Source organism: Strix uralensis, chromosome 24, assembly GCF_047716275.1.
Source record: "Strix uralensis isolate ZFMK-TIS-50842 chromosome 24, bStrUra1, whole genome shotgun sequence".
In the NCBI taxonomy this organism is placed as follows: domain Eukaryota; kingdom Metazoa; phylum Chordata; class Aves; order Strigiformes; family Strigidae; genus Strix; species Strix uralensis.
Genome location: NC_133995.1, coordinates 3198500 through 3218837, shown reverse-complemented (window position 1 = coordinate 3218837; position 20338 = coordinate 3198500). Strand labels below are relative to the sequence as shown.

Sequence of the window (20338 nt, the reverse complement as noted above, 5' to 3'; positions counted from 1 at the left end):
AAAAGCTTTGCGTGGCAAATGTAGCCATCATATTTTTTAGTACGTGGAAAGCCTCCTTGCAGAAAGCCCTGGTTAGCCTTGGCACTGGCATCATCTTTATGATCTAAGGCATACTGAGGTCACAGCAACGCTGAACTTGAGTTTAGTGCACACTGTGCTTGTAAAGAAGGGCCTTGGAAGTGCAATACTGAAACATTTGGTTTCTCTTCTTGTTTAAAATTGTAGAAAGGAAGGAAGAGCCCTTTGCCAACCACTCCAGCCATGAAACCAGGCCTAGCACCACTGAGCAAATACCACCACCTGAGCCCAACTCCTTCACTGCATCTGCCAGAAGAGTAAGTGAATTTGGAATCAATGGGGACTCCAACAGTGCTCAAGAGCAGTAGGTTTTACTGGGAAATGGATGCTCTGAAACTGATTTTCAGAGGAGTTGTAAGACTTGAATTTAGGAAATCTATGATAGTGTGCAATTTTGATAAAGATGCTGTTAACAACAGTACAGGACTGGCACAAAGGAGGATGTTTCTACGATAAGGTTCCTCTTGAGTCTCTTACCTTCCGAAGCAAATTGCGCTGCTCACAAGGGAAACCCTGCTTACCACAAGCGCTTTGTGTCGCTGTTGCTTCTGAGATAGCTGATACCAATCTCTTACCAGCAGGAGATCTTTCACCAAAGATGGTTCCTGCTGATGTATCAGCAGTGAATTTGGCATCATCATCTAAAGCGCCTCTGACTTACCAAACTCGGTTGATTCGGTGCCATGATGTTACAGCCCAGTGAGCAGAGAGGATAAAGTTTGCATCTGACTGGCTTTCCTAGCTAGGCTATGAAAGCTTTTTAAAGGTGAAGAAGAGTTACTGAAATCTTATCTGAATTCTCCAGCTCTCACGTCACTCAGCTAGATGGCACCACGAGACTCTGTGTTCTGCTGAGGATTTACGCTTCTGGTTTCTTTTTGCACCAGAATATGGAGAACAGCTATACAATGCAGGCACCTTGCCAGAGTCTGAAGCACTAGGTACATGTTAGAGGGAAAATGTTTCTTTCTTTAGCTGCTATTTTTTATTCTTGACATGCTACTAAGTCTAACTTCTTGTCCAGATCAAATGAAGCAGAGCTCCTCTGGGAATTGTTCAACTCTGACTTAGCAGAGGAAGTATTAAAGGTAGAAAGATACTGGGAAGTGTGAGCATGTCAGTTAACCTTTTCCTTGCTGCAGAGTATGGTTCTCACTCATCTGAGCTGTTTAAACCAGAATAAGGCTGTTAAGGTATAGAAGTGGACCTGTGTGCAAAGCAGTCATTAGACCTCGATGACTTAAGATCAGCTACTTTACCTTCTCTTACATGGTTGATTCTTCTGTAACTCTTTGTCAGATTGGGTTTTATATGGGGAAAACGTGAGTGCTTGTGTTGCCCTCCATTTGTGGAGTTATTAATATGTGCTGTTCCTATGTTGTTCAGAAATTACGGAAGGCAGCTTTTACTGAGGTTTTGAGCTTTTTCTGAGGAAAGTGTCAAAACTACATTAAAGCGTTAGAGCTGTGTAGCTCAGTAGACTGGAAGTGCTAGAATTAGTGGAGTACAGATTAACTCTGTGCATCTGCATTAAAATAACATTAGCTAAGAAACATTGCTAAAATACTGCAGTGATAATTTTATCTTTGCAGTCTTGAGTCAGTGAGTTTGAGGGCAGAGCTCCCCAGTAGCTTCATTTATTCTGGATAATGTCAGATGTTTTGTGTTATGTAGAATATGGAATAACAGTGCTTATATCAGCTTTGGCCAAAAGCCTTGTCTACCCCAGTATCCTGCCCTTGACATTGACCATCAAATGATGCTAGAGAAGACAGAATCTAGCTGGACTTCTCTCCCACCTTCTAGCAATTTGCATTTCAGGGACTTGCTGAACCTGTGGTATTTTTTGTGTTCAGTAACCCCCGTTGGACTTTTCCTCTATGAATTTATGCAGTCACTTTTCAAGTGCCCATGATGTTTGGGATCCTATAATGTCCAATGGCAAAGGGTTTTTCAGCTTAATTACATATTGTACAGAGCCTCCTGCACCTGTTTTATTAAGCTGCCACACACTGGTTTTCTTTGTTGCCTCCAGTTCCTTCATGGGAAGGAACAAGAAATAACTGATCCTTACTCACCCTTCTATGTGCCACTGAGGCTTTTGTGTACCTTGGTCGTATCTCAGCCTGGAAACTCCTGATACACTGAATAACTCCTCATACAAAAGCTCTTTTGCTCTACTCACTCTTGCTGCCTTTCTTTGAGTCTCTTCCCTTTCTTACTGCTTTTGAGCTGTGGAGCCAAGCTGTGCATGATAACAAAGATTTGATTTTTACCCTGCAGTAACACAGAGGCATAAGGATGTGGTATTTCATATTCTATTCTTTTCCAGTAATTCCTAATATTTTGTTTGCTTTATTTCCTATACAACTTGGTGTTTGAGGCCCTGTCTTTGTAGAAGTATGTCTTGCAGTGCCCAGGCTCCATTCTTGAATGGCAGTAGGCATCTTTTTGTAAGACTTGATATAAATATAACTAAAGTTGTACATTTAAGCAGTTATATATTTGAGGAATAATATATGCTTGTCAGAAGTGCCTCATGTAACAAAAAACATAAAGGTCCATTCTGTAGTATGTATAGAATATGCAGTTACCTGACCATAGAAAGGTTTAAACTAGAGTGGGCCTCTACAAGCCTGTAGTCCAACCTCTTGCTTGAAGCAAGGCCAACTTCAAGCCAGTGTCATGTTGCTTTGAACTACCTGAGCTCAGCTGGGTATTAAAAAAGTCTCTGAGGATGGAGATGCCCCACTGTTGAGCTCCCTGTCCCAGTGCAGCAGTGCTCCTACCAGGAGGTATGTCTTCCTTTATGTCAGTTGGGATTTCCTATGTTGGAACTTGTCTGTTTTTCCTTCTCCTTTCACTATAGACTGTTGAGAAGTCGAGTTCCATATCCTCTGCAAACCCCACCCCCCAAGCAGTACAGCAATTAAATCCTTTCTTTGCCTTCTCTTTTCCGTGCTAAACAAGCCTCAGTCTCTCCCTTTACATCCTGTGGGCTCTAGATCCCTGATCTTAATGGCTTCTCCTGGACTCTCTCCAGTTTGATTTGTGTAAGGGTTTTATTTGCAGCTAGTCCCAAAAGAGTTGATTACTCTTTTTGGTTTTCTGCCTTGACTGAATAATTCCCCCTTCCTAAACAGGTGCTAATAAAAGCTTGATTGTTCCTTATAGTCTTTCTGCAAAGCTGGAGGAGGGCATTGTGTAGGCAAAGGGAGCTGCACAATGACAGAAGGTTTCTTTCATCCTTGGGGATGAGGGCACTACAGCAGTTTGTGCCCCTGTGAGTTCACCTTCCGCTATGTCCTGTAATAAAAGCTAAGCAGGAAATCAAAGTCATTCCATCTTACGTTAAATCAAAGTCACTCCATCTTACGTTTACAAGTGTAGCCCAGCAAAAACTGGGGCTTATTGAAATGCTTTCAGAAATTATTGTGCCTTGCAGTGCTCTTCTTCCAAATGTCCCTTTTTCTCCTCTACAGTTCAGTTGGCTCAGCAAGTCAGACGAGCAGAAGGATGAGTCACCTTCATCGTGGCGGCTGGGACTACGGAAGACTGGCAGTCACAACATGTTGAGTGAAGTTGCTGCTACTCATGAGGCGCAGAGAGATAAGACTTCTATCTACCGTTCTTCGTCAAGTCCTCGGATATCTGCATTGTTAGACAACAAAGAAAAGGTTTGGCTTTCAGCAAAGATGCTTTAGTGCATCCCAGTTGAGCAGACTTTACCTCAGAGGTTTAAGACCCTTTCCCTTTCATTTTGAGTTATTGCTGGGGTTTGTAGGCATAACAAACTTGGATCACTTTCTTTCTTTTTTTTCTTTTGAAAATGAATCCTATCCTATCAGTTGTTCTTGCAGAACTGGAGTTCAGTGCCCCTTTGACCTAATTCCTGCTCAGTTTGCAGTGGGTTGCCAGTGAACAAGGGCTGTCGATCTGGCATGGCCTGTTCTTTACCAGAAAATATCTAATCCAGACAGCAGCACATACCTGCAGTGGAAATTCTCCTTCACTGTCATCTGTATGGATTCCTCTTATACCAGCTGTCTTGGTGAATCCCATCCTACATATTCACTAGCTGTGACTTTGCTGTCCATGGGTAGATGCCCCATCCCTGGAAACATTCACGGTCAGGTTGGACGGGGCTCTGAGCAACATGATCTCGTTGAAGATGTCCATGCTTGTTGCAGGGGGATTGGACTAGATGAGCTTTAAAGGTCCCTTCCAACCCAAACCATTCTATGATTCTGTGTTTCTCTGATTAGAAGCTGCTTTTATTCACTAGTGTGCTCTTCAGGAAATCATTTTCAGAACTGATACTTTTATGCTGTGGTATGCAAGAGCATGCCTTAAACCAGTTGTCCTTAGACAGGAAAATGCCTTCTTAGTTGAAGAAATTTGAATTTAGTTGTCACTGAACGTGCTGGAAGTGTAACAGATGTGCAGTTTAAGTACTTCTTTTGCTTCACCAGGATAAAGACAACAAGAGCTATCTTGCCACAATAGCCCCAAGAAGACTAAGCAGTACAAGCGATATAGAAGAAAAAGAAAACAGGTGAGCCTGAGCTTAATGCTCAACTTCTGTCCTGTCGATAGTTCTTCCAGAACACCTTTTTTCTGTATTCATGTATTTTCTCAGCAGTCCCAAGTACACAGGAATTCACAGTATCAAGAGCTATGTGATCTATAAGAGTTTCTGGTATGTTATTTTCATTCAGGTGAGCACAGCAACAGGCTGGTTTCTCCACCCCTGTATTCATACATATATAGTCCCTATCCAGGAAACTAGATTTATGCATACGTTCTCCTTTTATGTACAAGTGCCTCATTCTGTAGCTGGCACCTACACTTGTACTTCTGTCACTTGGTCAATAATCACCTTCAGTCCATTTGTTCACATCTGTCATTTTTTGATTCACGTGAGTTTGTGAACTCTCTCATGTATGGAACCGCTTCCACTGCAGGGGTTGTTTTTTATGGTGAATGTGTGTAGTTGCCCCTGGACAGAACCACAGTATAAATGGGATAAATATCTAGTCTCTCCAGTTATATTTGAGGAGCTAACCTCTACAAACAGGTTCTTCACACTTTGTGCTAGAAGGAGTAAAATTTGAGCTTAGCCTCGTTTCCAGCCAATTCCACAATCCTGGCAGAAAGGCACATATAGAGAAGTCGCTGTGAACTGTAATTGTTGTGAAGAAGTCGTGGCAGATGACCAGCCTGAGAGAATTTCAGCACAGTTTGAGACTCTTCGCTGATCTTTTGCTGGAACCTCCCTGCTGCGTTCTTGCTTAATCTCAGCCACTCACTGTGATTTGGAGTTTAGCAGATAATTTGTGTCTGCTGATAAGCTTGAGCAGTTTTGGCAGTGGCTCATATTGAGTGGCATATCCAGCTGACTGCTGATAAGTGTCCTTTGCTCGGTAGAGTAGGGAATGAGGAGAATTGGCCTGCATGAACAGATGGTGCCCAGACGTACTGTGTAGTACAGATTTTTCCCAGTATTCTTTCCTTTCAAAACAGCTGAGTTTCACTTCATGGAACCCACAGGTGTCTGAAAGGGCATCAGCATGGACACGGCAATTGAAAAATGAAAAATAATTGCAGGCTGACGAGTGAATGGATTTGTGTCGCATTACAAGCTCGAGGTCCTGTCCAAGACCCGAAAAGAATAGGACACACTGCTGAAGTGGCTATTGGGAAAAGGAGCCCTGATTTCAGATAACGATGATAAATAGGACTACTAGTATTTTATTGATAACTTGTCAAGTAGTTTTAGATATTGCCAAATAGTTTGTTGTTTTCTGCTGCTAAATATAGCAAAGTATTTGCCATACTGAATTGCTTTACAGTCACTGCCTGGATACGTCAGGGGATAAAAACTTCCCCTGTAGCTGCAATATCTGTCCATTTATGCAACGTTGTTTGATACAAGATGGCAGAGAGACTATCAGATGACATTATTTAATGTGTTAAATTACTTGTATGGGCAATCTAAATTTCAATTGCAACTTTTCTGACTAAAAAGGATCTTGTTCCTCTTTATGCAAAACGTTACATCATCTGGTGATTCTTAAGTAATACAGCTGGCAGGAACAAAGTGATGTTAAGGCCAGAAGAGTTGTGTTTCAGTGAGTTGTCACGTGTGAACAGCGATGCACATAGGTGTAAGGGAAGGATTTGTGTTGTGAAACTGTAAAGGAGGCAAAAGCAGACTCCAGAAGTTTTTCTAAACAAACCTTGTGCTCTCTCCTGGATCAGAGAATCAGCTGTTAACCTAGTGCGCAGCGGCTCTTACACCCGGCAGCCGTGGAGGGATGAGTCAAAGGGAAGCGAAGCTCCCCATTCTGGTGCACCTACTACCTACGTATCTACCTACTTGAAAAGGTATGTCCAGTTCTGTCTTATGTGGATTCCCAGGCAGTCAGTTCTACTCTTAACATGCCTCCCAGACTTCAGCCTCCTGCTTGCTGCTTACTGCATCACTGTAACTGGCCTTGGGACCCTCTTCTGCTGAGAGCAGGAAATCAACATTAAGACTTGCTGACATTTGTCATGCTAAGTAGTATTTTTAAAGGCCATCATTTTTGTTGATTTGTAAATTGCTGAACTAAATTTAAATATTTTTGTTCATATAATTCAAATGCTAAGTGATTTCCCAGTTTTATGCTAGTATTATGGTAAGATAATAAACCCAAAATTGATCATAAAAAAAGAATAAAGTAATTACAGTCTGAAAGCACTGTTCAGATAGCTATTGACAGGTAAGTTGTAGCTTATCTCTAATTTTGGTTTATATTAGTCCCTGTTTATGGCATCATTATCAGAAAAGTGGCAGTGGTTTTGTGCATGACTTACAGCACTTGCTAAGGAGTGAGACTGTCTCCAGCTGTTTTCTTGTGGCAGTGAGGAAGCTGCTTCTGCTTCACAGTGTGTATGAAATTGTAGAGGCTGATTGTTGGTAAACTATCCAAGCGGAGTAAGGAAAGCAATCCTGCGCATAACTTTTTTAATTGGCAGTATCTTTTACCCCTTTGGAAGGCAGAGGTTCAGTTTCCTTGAAGTACCAGATAATGGCTGTCTCTGAATGAGGGGAATGAATGCCCTGCTCTGTTAAGGCAAATAATACATTACTGAGTTTTCATCTCAGTTGTGAGAAACATGCGTGTATAAACATGTCACGCTGCAACGCCATTTGATCTGTACTTAAGGAAAAAGGCAGAAATATTTCAAGGTTTTAGATTGTGTTTCAGCAAATTCTAGACCCTGAACTAAACTGTCCTGAAGATGGAACAATTGCTTGAGATATTCGGGAAGAGGTGGATTTTTTGTGCTGTAGTAGTTTTGTCGGTAGAGGTAAGTTGTGCTCGAGGATGTGTCTGTCCAATTGCTGAGCACATCCAGACCCATTTCCACAAAAGGTGAAACAGCCACTTCAAGCAGTAGACTACTCCTGGGCTGCTGATCCATTCCAGTGACTTCACATCTATCCTGGGACATGATGACAGGCCAACCTCCGTAGCTTGTCTCTCTCCAAAGGCAGTCCGACGAGCCACAGCTGATTACATTGGAAAAATGTTGCCTCTTGCAGCTGGCGTGCCTTACTGTTCCCTAGTCTGAGAGACAGTCCAGTCACTCTCATGGCTGTCCGCTGAAGTTTTACAAACATTGCCTGGTTATCTCAGCTAATCCAGAACCAGATTTAGTATTACATTCACATAGTTGTACTGTATTTCCTTGGTTAAACTATACAGAGATGAGTGAAGGTTTTGGCTGGCAGTAGTATTTCACTAACACCTATTTTTTGTCACAAAGGCTGAATTCTGGCCTTTCGTAGGAGAGTGTTGGTTTACAAGCAATTACAGAGAATAGCTTTGCCAGGTAGAAATAAAGTGTACTTTTCATAGAGAGATCAATGGTTTTGCATTTTATGTACAAACAGTAAAATCGTGATCAATTTGACCTCTATCTCATGGCTTTCTATAGGAGAAGACAGAGAAATTAAATATAATCATATTGAACCTCTGATTTTTCCAGCCTTGTGCATCAAACCTCTAAGATGAGGAAGGGAACCTGGTTGCCTGTCAATAATAAGCTCTTTGTCATTTCCAAGTTTTAATGAAACTCTGAACACAACTCCAAAAGATAAAAGCTCGTTCTGAGAGAGGAAGAATTGAAGTGAACTTGACATACTTGGATGTTACTGAGAGGATGACTTCTGTACATCTGCATTTCCCCTTTACCTCAGCATTTAACTAATCTCCATAAAGAGATGTTATGGAGATTAGTTAAGTTCTAGTTATGTTCTAGAAGTGCTTTATATGACCCCCAAACAAGGAGTACACAGCAGCAAGAGATCATCTTAAGATGTTGAAAATGGCTTTTCTTCTAAAAAGGCACTAAATAACTTGCAGCAATGTTGCAAACGTTCTTCACCTTTAGTTGAAGCAAATGTTAAAGCTCTCTCTGTAATGGTGGTGACTGTCATTCATTCTGCTTTCTCTATGGGTGTACCACTAGCTCAAAAATTCACTGAACCCTGTTCTGACAGCCTGTTCTCCATTTTGGTGCATATTGGCCTTCAAACAGCCAGTTCACTTTGCCTGTATATTAAAGGATTTGGAGGAAAACTGGCATAGCATATTGAATAAATTCAGATCCTTCCTTTGACATCAGCAATAAGTGATGCCTCACGGGAGGGGATCACACACACCAGAATGAAATCACTTTTTCACACAGTTCATTTCCCATATTGGCATATGTGCCTTCTTACAGGTTTTGTTCACCTAAAAACCATCACAGTGAGTCAGGCCAACAGTCCATGCAGTCCAGACTGTTTCTGACAGCAACTGGTTTTGAAGGACAAGTTGCCACAGCTAGGATAGCTTAAGAGCAGTCTTCTACCTCCCACACTCTCTTTGCTTCCAGCAATCATGAATTTAGGAGCCAGGAGTTATACTTAATCATTGTTCTTAATAGCCATCACTGTGGCCAACTTCCATAAGCAAATCCTGTTTTGATCTCTGCAATACCCTATGGCAGTGTGTTTAAAAAAAAAAATAGTTACGTGTTTTGTACAAACCTTTTTTATTAGCATGTGTGGAAGCTTTTAAAGGCCTTGAACGTTTTTAAGATTTTGAATTCTACTTGCCTTAGCTGTTTTCAGAAGTATTTCTTTTTGTTGATTTGAAAAGTTGCTTTCCATGTCATTGCTCGTTCCCTGATGGTTATGTTATGGTGATTATGTTAGAGAACGAGTAGCAGTATGTCAGTGCCTTTTGTTTCTTTCTAATGTTGAATTCTTTAGCATAAATTCATAATCCTCCCTTTTACAGATTCATATGAACACAGCTGTTAATTAACAAGATTCCCCAACTAATCTTTTTCTTGCAATTTCTGGTCCTGTTCAGATCAAATGTGAACAATTGAATAATTGCCTTAGAGGCCTCCTCAGACTGTGCCATGCCACCCATGCAAGGTGACAGGGTGGGGAGGTGAATTCCTGTAGAGCTGGCAATGCCTTGGCTCCCTTCTTGTGAGCAGGAGTGCGTGTGTGATGCCCCAGCACCACATTTCTCCAACCCGGGGCATGTGCATGTAGGAGTTGGCACAACACCATCACCATGTTCTCTTCCTCCATTCCTCCTCCTCCTTCCCCTATCAGCTCCCCCACATCTCTGCTCTCCCAGGTACCTGATGCTGCTCCCATCCTCTTGTCTCCCCTTTTCACCCATTACCTTTCCCTTCTGAAGGACAGTCCTTGTCAGGTCTTACTTAATAACCCTCCTGTGTTCTCCCTCCCTGACCAAGTTCCTTCTCTTTTTTGCAGCCACCCCTTGTCCCCCACCCTCTCTGCCTTGGGCTCTCCTAGGATGGTGCCACATCAACCCTGCTCTCCCCAGGGTTGCCACCACCTTTTCCCCTGCCGCTCCTCTTGTTCCTTCCCCCGGTGCACGCTCCACTACCATCATCTCCTCAGTACATTCACTTCTGCAATTTCACGGCTGCTTGCTCTGCACGCCCACGCCAGCCAGGCTTAGCTCCCTGCTCGCACCCTCCTCCCAGCCCATCTCCAGGGCTTGGCCTTTTCCTCTGCTGCAGAGAGCCAAGAAGGGAGGCACTTGCTTCCAACAGGACTTCCTGCTCCCCCGTGCTCCAGGCAGGGGCCAGCTTTGCAGAGGAAGCTCTGTTTAGGGTGGAGGTTGCTACCTGGTGACAATAACTTGCTTGTTCCTTTGTGACCTGGATATGGCAAGCAGCCATCAACTGAAGAGCCCAAATGTAAGGTTCCTCCCCATGGAGGTCTTCCAGGATGCCCCGTTCTCTCCTTTGGCTGTCTAGGGACCAGCTGCTTGTCCTGGGCTGGCTGGGGGCCTTGGCACGTAAAACTGATTTGTAAATTGGGTGCCTAAGTGAATTGGACTGGATCCTTCTTCCGACCTCCTGCCCTTGGCTGTTGTCCTGCCCCTTTCAAGTTTTATTTCGGCCTCGGGCTGCTCTCTCTGAGTCTTGCTCTGGTGTTGACTTCCAGTTCCAGTCCGTTGTCCCTGGCTTTCCCATAAACCTGCAGCTCTTTGTCCCGTCTGCTTTTCCTCTAGGTCAGCCTTTATTTCTGGTGCAACCACTTTCCTCCATGTGCACTGGCATGGGAGTCATTAGGATGCAGGAGGTGAGAGGCAGCCTTCCAGCCTTCCTAGACTTTGATCCTGCAGACAGCCCGGTCTGACCAGTAGCAACCAGGAATACCAGTCGCTGGGAAAGGCGTGGCAAGGCCCTAGATCATGCATGCATGCTTGTTTGCTCTGTGCAGACAACGAGCAGCCTTTATATGGGGCTCTGGCAAATGCAGTAAGGAGATTTCGCCAGATTTCATCAAGGCTGTTTTTAGACATGTGCAACTTCTCCCACTTAGGGTGGATTTTCTCTGAAAAAGCGAAAGCATACATCCTTGTTTGAGAGCCCTTCTTTTCTTCTGTCTCTTTTCCAAAGTATGAGCACTTAAACACCTACAGCTTTTCAGTAGTAATGATTTTTGTTTTAAACTGGCAAAACATGTATTTCCCTTGGTCGTTCTTGAATATTTTTTTGGACAGTTTTGCTGGCTATTTTCCAGAAATACAGAGTTTGTGCCAAACATGCTTTAAAGAAAATTAAAGCCTGAACTGATCATCTTTGCCAAAGCTTTAAGCCACTGAAAACAAGTTCTTAAAACTGGAAGTCCTTAGGAGGTGATGCAGCCAGACCTGCTTATGTCACACTCTCCTTCCCTGCTTTAAGCAACCTCATCCTTGCTCATTGTTTCTCCTTTCCCCAGTACACAGGGGTGCTTTGTGTGCGCCGCTTCCACTGCGGTAGAGTTTTTCCCTTCCCTGATCTTCACTGATTCACCTCCACGCCGTTATTCTCTCACTGAAACTCAGCTGGGCTTAGCTTAGAGGGATGCTGCTAGCGCTAGCCTGCGTGAGCAACCCGCAGCAACTCCGGTGTGCTCTAATCTCCTTGCCTACGTTTTGCTAAGATGTGATACTTGCTCCCTTTCCAGCTGAGAGCCCAGCTGTGGTGATGTTCTGTTGAATATTTACTGTGCTCTGAAGGACGTGATTTTGATGTTTTACAGTGCTTCATTTGGTAGAAGTAGTGACCTCAGCAGTCCCTACATTTCAGCCAGTCGCAATACATCTCTAGCTACCTCACCCACTACCATTGGTTCATCTACCTCACTGGGCACCCCGTGGCAACCTGTCTCTTCCTGTCCCACATCTCTCGGTGCGAACACTACTGCATCAGCCCGCCAGTATACCAGGTAACGGCTCACAGCTGAGATAACACTGCAGAAAATCACCATTTGGGTTGGAAGTTCTGAGTTCTGGAGTTGGATTATGGATTTGGAAGTGTGCTTCCACACGGGAAGTGCTGATAAGAAATCCCAGAACAGTTATGTTGGACAGTTTCGGTAGTGCCTATGCACCAGCAGGCAATTAACAGCCCGTATATGACCTTAGGTCTTCACCCACTGGAGTGGTCGATGGTGCCCTCTTGCTTCCCTGTTAGAGACACAATGTGTTGCTCAGTCTGCTCTTGGGCGTTCAGTGTACAAGCTCTTGGAGTTCGTTCCTTCTGCTTATTCACCAGGTACACTTTCTAATCATTTTTGCTACAAACAGGGATGTGAAGACTATGAATTCCTCCTGCTTATTCTTCTACAAATTTTTAAAAACTCATTTTAATGTGTGCTGTTCTCTACAAAACCATGAGTCTAGAACAAGGAGAATGAACTGTCAATGCTCCCTCGAGGTGGCTGGTCTTGGTCAGCAGTTGAGTTCACTTGCTTTGCTTTCCATTATGTCTTCTCTATTTCAGAGCCCCTTTCAGGCAACAAACTGATTCTGCTGTAGAGAAAAATACAGAGGGCATCTCTGCTAGCACCCCCCTAGGTGTAATCACAAATCGTGCTATACTCGGCTCTGCTAATGGTATTGCGAATGCTGGTGCTGCCTCAACTACAGGAAAGGACTTCTCAGCTGAGGAAGCCAGGGAGCGCAGAAGGTCAGTGAGCAGAGTGCCGGTGTGTGTCGGTCCTCCTCTGTGATCAGGTCTCACGTGGTGGTGATGGTGGGGCTGCAAGAACTGTTTCTTAGGTGCTATGTGGAGTTACAGGCTGCTGCCCCTTGCTCCATCTTAAGGTTTGGAACTGAGTCGTCACTGCCTTGTAGGTTAAATTTAGTTTCATAATTTTCTACTTGTCTTTTCAGCATCTCAGCCTTTTTCTTCAGTAGTCATCTCAGCTGCTAATCCCAATCGCTAAGGCCTCTGATTAGAGGGACAGACAGCCTGGTAGTTGCTTGCTGTAGGTTCTGTAACGTGAATCCCATCCTAAAAAGAGTGTTGGACTGAGACACATTTGGATAAAATCCATCCCTCTGATTCTGCTCAGCTAATTTTACATGTTCCCTGATGGAGACATCTCTGCTGCACAAGTCCCCTGGATTCCCTCTGCAGTTAGTGGGGGAAAAGAAACATTCCTGGAGCTTGTAGACGTGCGATACAGGAGGAGGTGGACTGTGCTCCAGCAGCGTGCATTTCTTTTGATTGACTGTAAAGGAAGACTTAGCACAGAGGTAGAAGTCTGCCATGTGCAGCTGAGGCTGTTCCAGCAGTAGCAGCATTGTGAATTACTCTGAATCTAGCTGGTGGTATCTCTTTCTTATCATATGATGTTGTTTTAAGACTGGGGAAACAAAAACCTGGGGTAGCCAGTGCCCTTTTCATGTGTGCTTTTAAGTACAAAATATCAAATGACCCGTATTTATTTCTGCAAACAGGTTAACTTTTGCAGAACCTTCTGATGGCATCAATGAAAGTAAATGGTAATAAATAAAATGCAGCAGTGAACTGTGTATTTCTAACTAGCAACCAGTTCATGGAGTGTTTTCAATAATTAGAATCTTCCAAACTAAAATAGTAACTCCTTAAAATACAGACCTTCCTGAGTGAAGATGGTACTCTGACATATCTTAAATGGCCTGAAGCCAAAGGATGTGGAAAGCAATAATGGAAATTATCAGCTTGCAAAGGTAAAGGTGGTAGAGCTCAGCAGTGCCATGTAATCTGCCACCAGCCACGTGACCTCTCCCACAGAGGGAGGGTGTGCTTGCTGCAGGCTTCTTTGCTTCAGCTGCAGATGATCCAAGAAGGAAGGTGGTCTGTGCTAGTCAGAAAAATACTCAAACTTTTAATGCTATTTGGGCTGCTTGCTTTTTTTCCAGAGCTAGCACAGGGAGTGCTTTGAAGGTGTTGTAAGCATTCTGGATGAGCCACATCCATCAACGCTGTATGCAGGACGCAGGGACGTAATCTGAAATAGCTACTGCAGAGTATCTTTGTAAGAACACTTAGTTTAATATTAGGAGTGCCTCTGTATGCTCCTTGTCATTTTGCTGGGGTCAGTTGGCTTGGTGTCACTTGCAATTGAATTGAGATGAGCTGCCAAAAGATACTCCCGGTGCAAAGTGAGATTGTGCAAAAGAGGACAGAGTGAGTATTGTGCTTTCAGTTCACACTTCAGTTTCACAACAGTATCTCCGTTTTTGGCAAGCTCAGAATCAAGTTGCAGAAGTTTTAGATTTTTCCCTGGAGAAGTGGGCTCCACAAAACCCACCAGACTTCTGGCACTGTCTGCAGACAGGGAACTTGATTGTGATAGTACTCGTAGATCCCCTATCTAAAAGAGCATCTATTAATATTACTGCATTGGCATTTATTACCAAATGAGTTTCTATAAATAATATAGGTCTGTTCATCTCCTGCATTTTTATTAGAGAACCATCTCCTATGAATTATGGCGATGTAAAGAGAAACACCAGAAAATTCCTCCCACCTTTAATTGATGCTTTGAAACTACTGAGAGGAAAAAAAAGCACAGCAATGATGCATTGTGCTTGTGGGTGGAGGAAACCTTACTTATGAATGTATGTTCTAACAGCAGGATATACTAACTGGGGAACTGCCTGCACGTTTTGAACTTGGAAACCTGGACCTAGAGAAACAGGAGGGGTCACCGAAATGGGAAAAGCTTATTTTGGAAGGAGACCAATTCCAGCAAAATAAAATAAAAAAGGAAAATGGCAAACAGTTGTCAGGGAAGCACTATATGGATTTCAGTTCCCACCGGCAGCTGTTGCAGTAGCATTTGGTCTGCTTCAGTGTTTCCAAAGCTCCAGCTTTCTCTTAGCAACAAAAACATAAACAAGCTTATCATCTAATATTAGATCACAGGGATGTCTCCTAACTTGTGGCCTTAAATTATCTGCGTGAAGCCAAAAGTTTAAAGCAGAACAGACTGCTAGGTCTGGGGAGGAATGACTAGTGAAGTGCTCTGGAGTGCTGTTTCACATCCTTTGGTGGCCAAAAAGCCTCACCCTGGCCCACCAGAGCATTCCATCCGTGGCGTTTTACCTGCTGCTTGTTTGCTAGCTAAATTGGTCAGCAAACGCTCCAGTAGCTGAAAAATAGTATGAATCATGCCTCATGTCATTACAAAGGGGAGGAAAGAAAAAAACAGAAAGGAAGGCAGCACGGGAGAAATCAGTTTGGAGGAATGCGCTGCAGTCTGTCTACCTGGACGGACCGTAGCAAATCGTGGCCCGGTGTGAGAGCCGTGTGTCCCGGACGTCCAGCCAAGCTCCTGCTGTGCGTATTTACATGTACCCAGCTGCACGATCTGCCTCCCTTTATTCTGCTGCAGCACTGCAGTGTGCTGATGCCGAGAGGCTGGAAACATGCCATCTTCCAGAGTCAATATTTTTGCCAGGCAATTTCTTTTTCATGGGAGTTTTGGAGCCACTGATGACCATTGCTCTTTTGGCCATTTTATGATCTCCTGCCAGTGTCAGATTGGCTCACATTGCAAATTGCATTTGTCCAGCTGCACTCAAAACAGCACTGGCTCTGCTGAGGGTGAGTTACGAGCGTGTGGATGCTGTGCCTACAGTATCTCACGCAGACCCTGTTCTTTCTGCTGCAGAGCTAACATCCTTTTGGCTTCCGCTTGGCGCAAGCAGGTGGTGGGGACTCGGGGGTGCTGTTGGTCGCAGCCCAGTGCTGGATTTATCCTTCGTCCGGACTGACAGCGGCCTCTAGTGCCACTGAATGCTCCTTTGCAAAGTTCATCTGCAGCCTTGTCCGTGTAGTTTCAGTGCAGGGCTCTGTGGCCAACATCTTCTCCCGGGAATCCCGCGCTGCAGCCCCTCTCCAGAGGTTTCCTGGTGTTGCAGGCTCCTTGGGCCTGTGTGCCCTGTGCGTGGAGAGGGGTCTGCAGGAGATCTTGCCCAGCTGGAACGGGACTTGTGCCTTGAGGCATCTGGGGACTCTCTGAAGCCTTTCATATTATGTGAAAGCTTTGGTTCCCAGGGCAGTTGGAGAGGCTACCATGCTGCCCACGGCTCGGGGGGAGCTGTCACGTGGGGTAAGACAGGCTTTGCCTGAGAACTTCTGAAAGGCAAGTCTGTGTTCTCAGTTGTGTGACCAGTTTAAAAGGACACTCCCGAATTTGAAATCTGGCCTGGTTTTGTAAGAATTAAGATTTTAATTTGTCCTTCCTTCCCCCCGCCCCCACCCCAGCCCCTTTGTTTATAAATTGCATTCTGCAATTGTGTTTGTTCTTCCTGTTCCTCGGGAAGGTTCCAGCAAGGTGGTAGCACTTACCATCAAGCAGGCTGTTAGAGACAGGAAACACATCTCTCTTTTCCTTATTTTTGAATGTATTGTGTCCAGTTGCTCAGATAAATCAAGAATAGGAGTGAGGTGGACTTGTTTTCTTAGCAGCTTTGGGGCTGATGGTGCTCAGCCTGGCTTCTTGCCCTCGAAAGTTTCCCCTAGGAATTTTTTTCAGATGAAGAAAGTTCACTGATGTGCAAGGTAAATGTGTCTAGCAAACATTTCTCTTTTCTGCTTCTTTCCCAAGAGGAATTTATTTTTCATTCTTCGTTCCTTCATTCTAAGGATCCAGCTGCTAATTATAGTAGCATATATTAATAATATATTAATAACTGAATCCTCCTCCACCAGTGCTGTTAGATGAACAATTTTTGGCAAGTCCTTTTACCTCGTGATTCTTGTCCTGTCCAAATTCAGAGCATGACTCCTCTGGGGTGAGCACGGATGCCCGATATGTCTGTTAACCCTTACTATCTGACAAAAAAATAAGAAATCCTGATCTCTGTAAGAGTTAAACTATGGGATTTGTGTTCAAGGGGTATTTAAATGTCACTTGAGAGGAACTGGTAGAAAAAGCTGTGAGCATTATCTCTACCACCTTGGGGTTTTGACTTTATAATCCTTATCACTGACTGACATAAAGCTGAGTGGTCTTAATTCTCCTGGGAAAGGTCCCTGGGGAAGCAGCACGGTGGGGATACTCGTGCAAGGTGCTGCTGCATGGCGAGGGACAGATTCCCGTCCACACTACACAGCAGACAACAAAAAGTTAAGAGATCTCTCTCTTGTGAAGAACTGAACAATCATCTGGCACCTGCTGTTGAAAGCATTTATCTGCCATGCTTCTGTGGTTAATCTCTTTCAGATAAAGTTGTCCCTTTTTTAAAAGGCTGCTGGTGCAGATGACGTGGGAGGGCAGGAATTCTGCTGGCCATCGGATTGTCCATGTTGGGAAGAGGCGAGATTGCTCCTGCTGTATCAGAAATCAGGCTGCATTTTTATTTGGAAAAAGGTCGAGGTGTGGGATGGGGGTCACTGCTGCTGAGCCTGGTTTCCTGTAGAGAAGGCGAGCAGGTGTGCTGCTGCGTGCTCAGCTGCCGACTGACTTTATCCAGTGCTCGGGGGAAGGGGGGGAAATATTTTGACATTTGCTTTGGGCGGAGGAGCCCAGGCTGTAGGTTGGCCTGCTAACTCAAAGCAGGAATATATGTGGGATCCTCCAGGAATGGTCAAGGAAACGAAGCAGGGACCACTTGAGCTAAGCAATGTAAAAGAACTACAGCTTGACAGCATGGAGCAAGCAGAAGGTAAAACTGCCTTTCCCCATCCCTGCCTACATGCAAAATTTGTGTGCAGTTCCTCTTTCCTTACTAATCGTAACCACTGACGTGTTTCACGTATTTAATCCTTGTGTCTAACAGCACATTTGTCTAATGGCAAGTTCTGCAGCCAGGGCTCCGGTTCCATCTGGGTACCGTTACCTGAGCGTTCAGGGTACTGGCATTGACTAACTTCGATATGTTCAGATACTTTTCTGTGTCCAAAAATGGCCATTAAACTAAAGAATGTGCCTGAAATATTTGTGGAGATACTGTGTGATGGTACAGCTGAGAGCTAATTTAGCACCAAATCAGCTATTCTATTAAATTCTTTGCTCCACAGCACCGACCCGTGGATGTTACAGGTGGAGAAGCCAAGGAAGCCAGGTAGCCACCCTGAGATTTCCATAGGAAAAGTTTTTGAGCAAACTTTAATTAATCTTCTGTCCCCAAGAATAGTGGACCCTTGAAATTGAACCAAAGCTACTGCCACGTGCTAAGAAACCGTAATCTTAGCTCAGTAGGAAATGGAAATATTTCATACGTTATTAATATTCGGTGATGTTTTCTGTAATTCAGCTGGGGCTGATTCGTGATCATCTTCCTCGAAGCCCTCAGGCATCTGTTCAGGGGCTGCTTCCACGAGGTGGCGGTCGAAGGCTGCTTAGATGTTCTTGCCGAGGGAGCATTTCTCCACGGTTTATCTAGTTCAATAGCTGAACCTTCTTTATCACCACCAAGCTTTAATTTTATTTTATTTTTCGGTTGCAAAAGGCAATTTCCTAAATATTTTGGGGGAAATTTTGCCGACTGAATTCTTTTTTTCCAGGGATTTCCTGCCCTGTTTCAGACTGTAAACTGGCTTTGGGGAAAGCTGTAATAGGTCTGCTTGAGGTTGTTTAGAATGTCAAATTGTGTTGGCTCACTTGAAAATGAGCAAAGGAAATACTGATAGAGGCAGGACACTTGCATCTTTGCCCTTATTTCGTTCATCAGCTGGCTGGAGATGGAATTTCATCCTGCTCCATTTCATGCAGCAATTTTTTTTTTAATGCAAAGATTCAGCCTCTGAGGGCTGCAGACAGTAGTGCACGTTGTTCCGTGACACAGTGACAAACAGCTCAGCGTTGTATATCGACACCTAATGTCCTATGCTGAACACAAACCAATTTCAAAATATTCCAGCCTGGAAAGCTTTGCTCTGGTGATGGTCTCAACTAGTACATTCAGTAACTAAGGGGAAGTTTGGTAGGGAAAAGGTGTTGCTGGCTTGCTTTGTTTTGTTTGCAGCACTCTGCTTTTCTCTTGCAGAAAAATTTCCTGGATTGTTTTTTTGTTTTTAAACAGTACATTTTTCCTTTTTCTGGAGGAACTTTAAAGGTCGAGGTTCACAGCAACAGCAAGCCATCTCCAGACAAGGTAGCCAGTTTAAGGAATGTGATCACTGTGATGTTTGTTGCCTTTTCACTTTTCACCATGATGCTGAGTGACGTTAATTCTAATGCAAAGGGATAACACTGATCATTTAAAAGCTTCCAATCTACATGCTGTCTCCCCAGCCCCAAACTTTGAGTTCTCAGTAGGCATCAATGCTGTATTTTATTGTTCTGGCAGAGGAAATACAGAGCACCTGGGGCTGAGAGTGAGCAGGGCTGCGTTCCCACCTAGGTCTGCAATTAGAGCACTACTCACTTCTTTGTATTGCAGTAGTCCAGCCTGCAGAGGAGGTGCACTGAGCTAGCTGCCGTAGGAATACAGCACAAAAGGAGCAGCTCAGCTTTCTGAAGGGCATACAAAGAGATGAACATGGGCAGATGGGAAAGCACGCACAAAATCATCAAGAGCTGTATGATGGGAGCATCAGCTGCCATACGTGTAACCTCAACCCATTGTAAACATCACATCAAAGCCTGAGTTCTGAGGAGGGATAAAGGGTACTTGTTTTGATTAACAAGTGACAAAGATCACAAGTCTCTTAATCTCTCAGATCAGCACCTGAACATGTTGAGGAAACATGTAAAGCAAAGCTGTTGCAAATAGATAATTTCATCTTCTGCCTGTTAACCTGCTAATCATACTGTAAATAGATGATTGAAATTCAGACATTTAAGCTTTCATGAGTTGAGAATTCACAGTCCAGATTGAAACACAATGACAGCTCACAACAGCCAGGAGTAACTTGAGAGAGAAAAGCAAAGGTCTGAAAACAGTGAATACTCAGCCGAGCCTTTCCAGGCCAGCTGTGAAGTGCTTTAAGAGCGTGATCCTGTTATCCCTCTGTCCTCAGCTTATTAAATAACTCGGCGTTGTCTGACTGTCTCTCCCCTCATTCTCAGCTCCAACACTTGCAGAGTCTGACATGTTATCCTTCTCCCCTGCCTGTTGAATGGTCTTCTCAAATTATAGTCAACCAACTTTTCATGGCAGTTTCTCTCATGAGTGTTTTCGGTTGCGGTGGGCTGATGTGCAGTACGTGTTAGCACAGGGATAAATACAGGCAAGAACTGAAACCTGTTGCTTGCTTGGATGAGAGAGCAGGAGTTTCTTTTTCTGGCTGTTTCCATGTAATTGTCAATGACTGCCTTGCTGCTGGGTACATACTTTATTATCTAACTTGAGCAGTTGTATTTTGGGAACTGCTGTCAGCATTGTTGCCTGCAAAACTTGGACTTGCTTCTCTTCCTTCCCCCAGCTGATGGATCGTTTCTTAGCTGGTGGCAGATGTC

The 20338-nt window shown here is 44.1% G+C and overlaps 1 protein-coding gene across 7 annotated transcripts in view; it reads left to right on the top strand.

Annotated features, from left to right (window-relative positions):
* Positions 1–20338, top strand: part of PPP1R12B (protein phosphatase 1 regulatory subunit 12B) — a 127317-nt gene that overhangs the window by 51747 nt on the left and 55232 nt on the right. For 4 of the 7 annotated variants that reach the window (XM_074893987.1, XM_074893988.1, XM_074893986.1 and 1 more), the window contains exons 9-14: positions 226–335; positions 3561–3755; positions 4551–4633; positions 6340–6465; positions 11696–11881; positions 12439–12624. In XM_074893987.1, the coding sequence (XP_074750088.1) occupies positions 226–335; positions 3561–3755; positions 4551–4633; positions 6340–6465; positions 11696–11881; positions 12439–12624 (886 nt within the window). The remainder of the gene's footprint in view (positions 1–225; positions 336–3560; positions 3756–4550; positions 4634–6339; positions 6466–11695; positions 11882–12438; positions 12625–20338) is intronic. The other 3 variants (XM_074893991.1, XM_074893990.1, XM_074893992.1) reach the window with 2 other exon arrangements.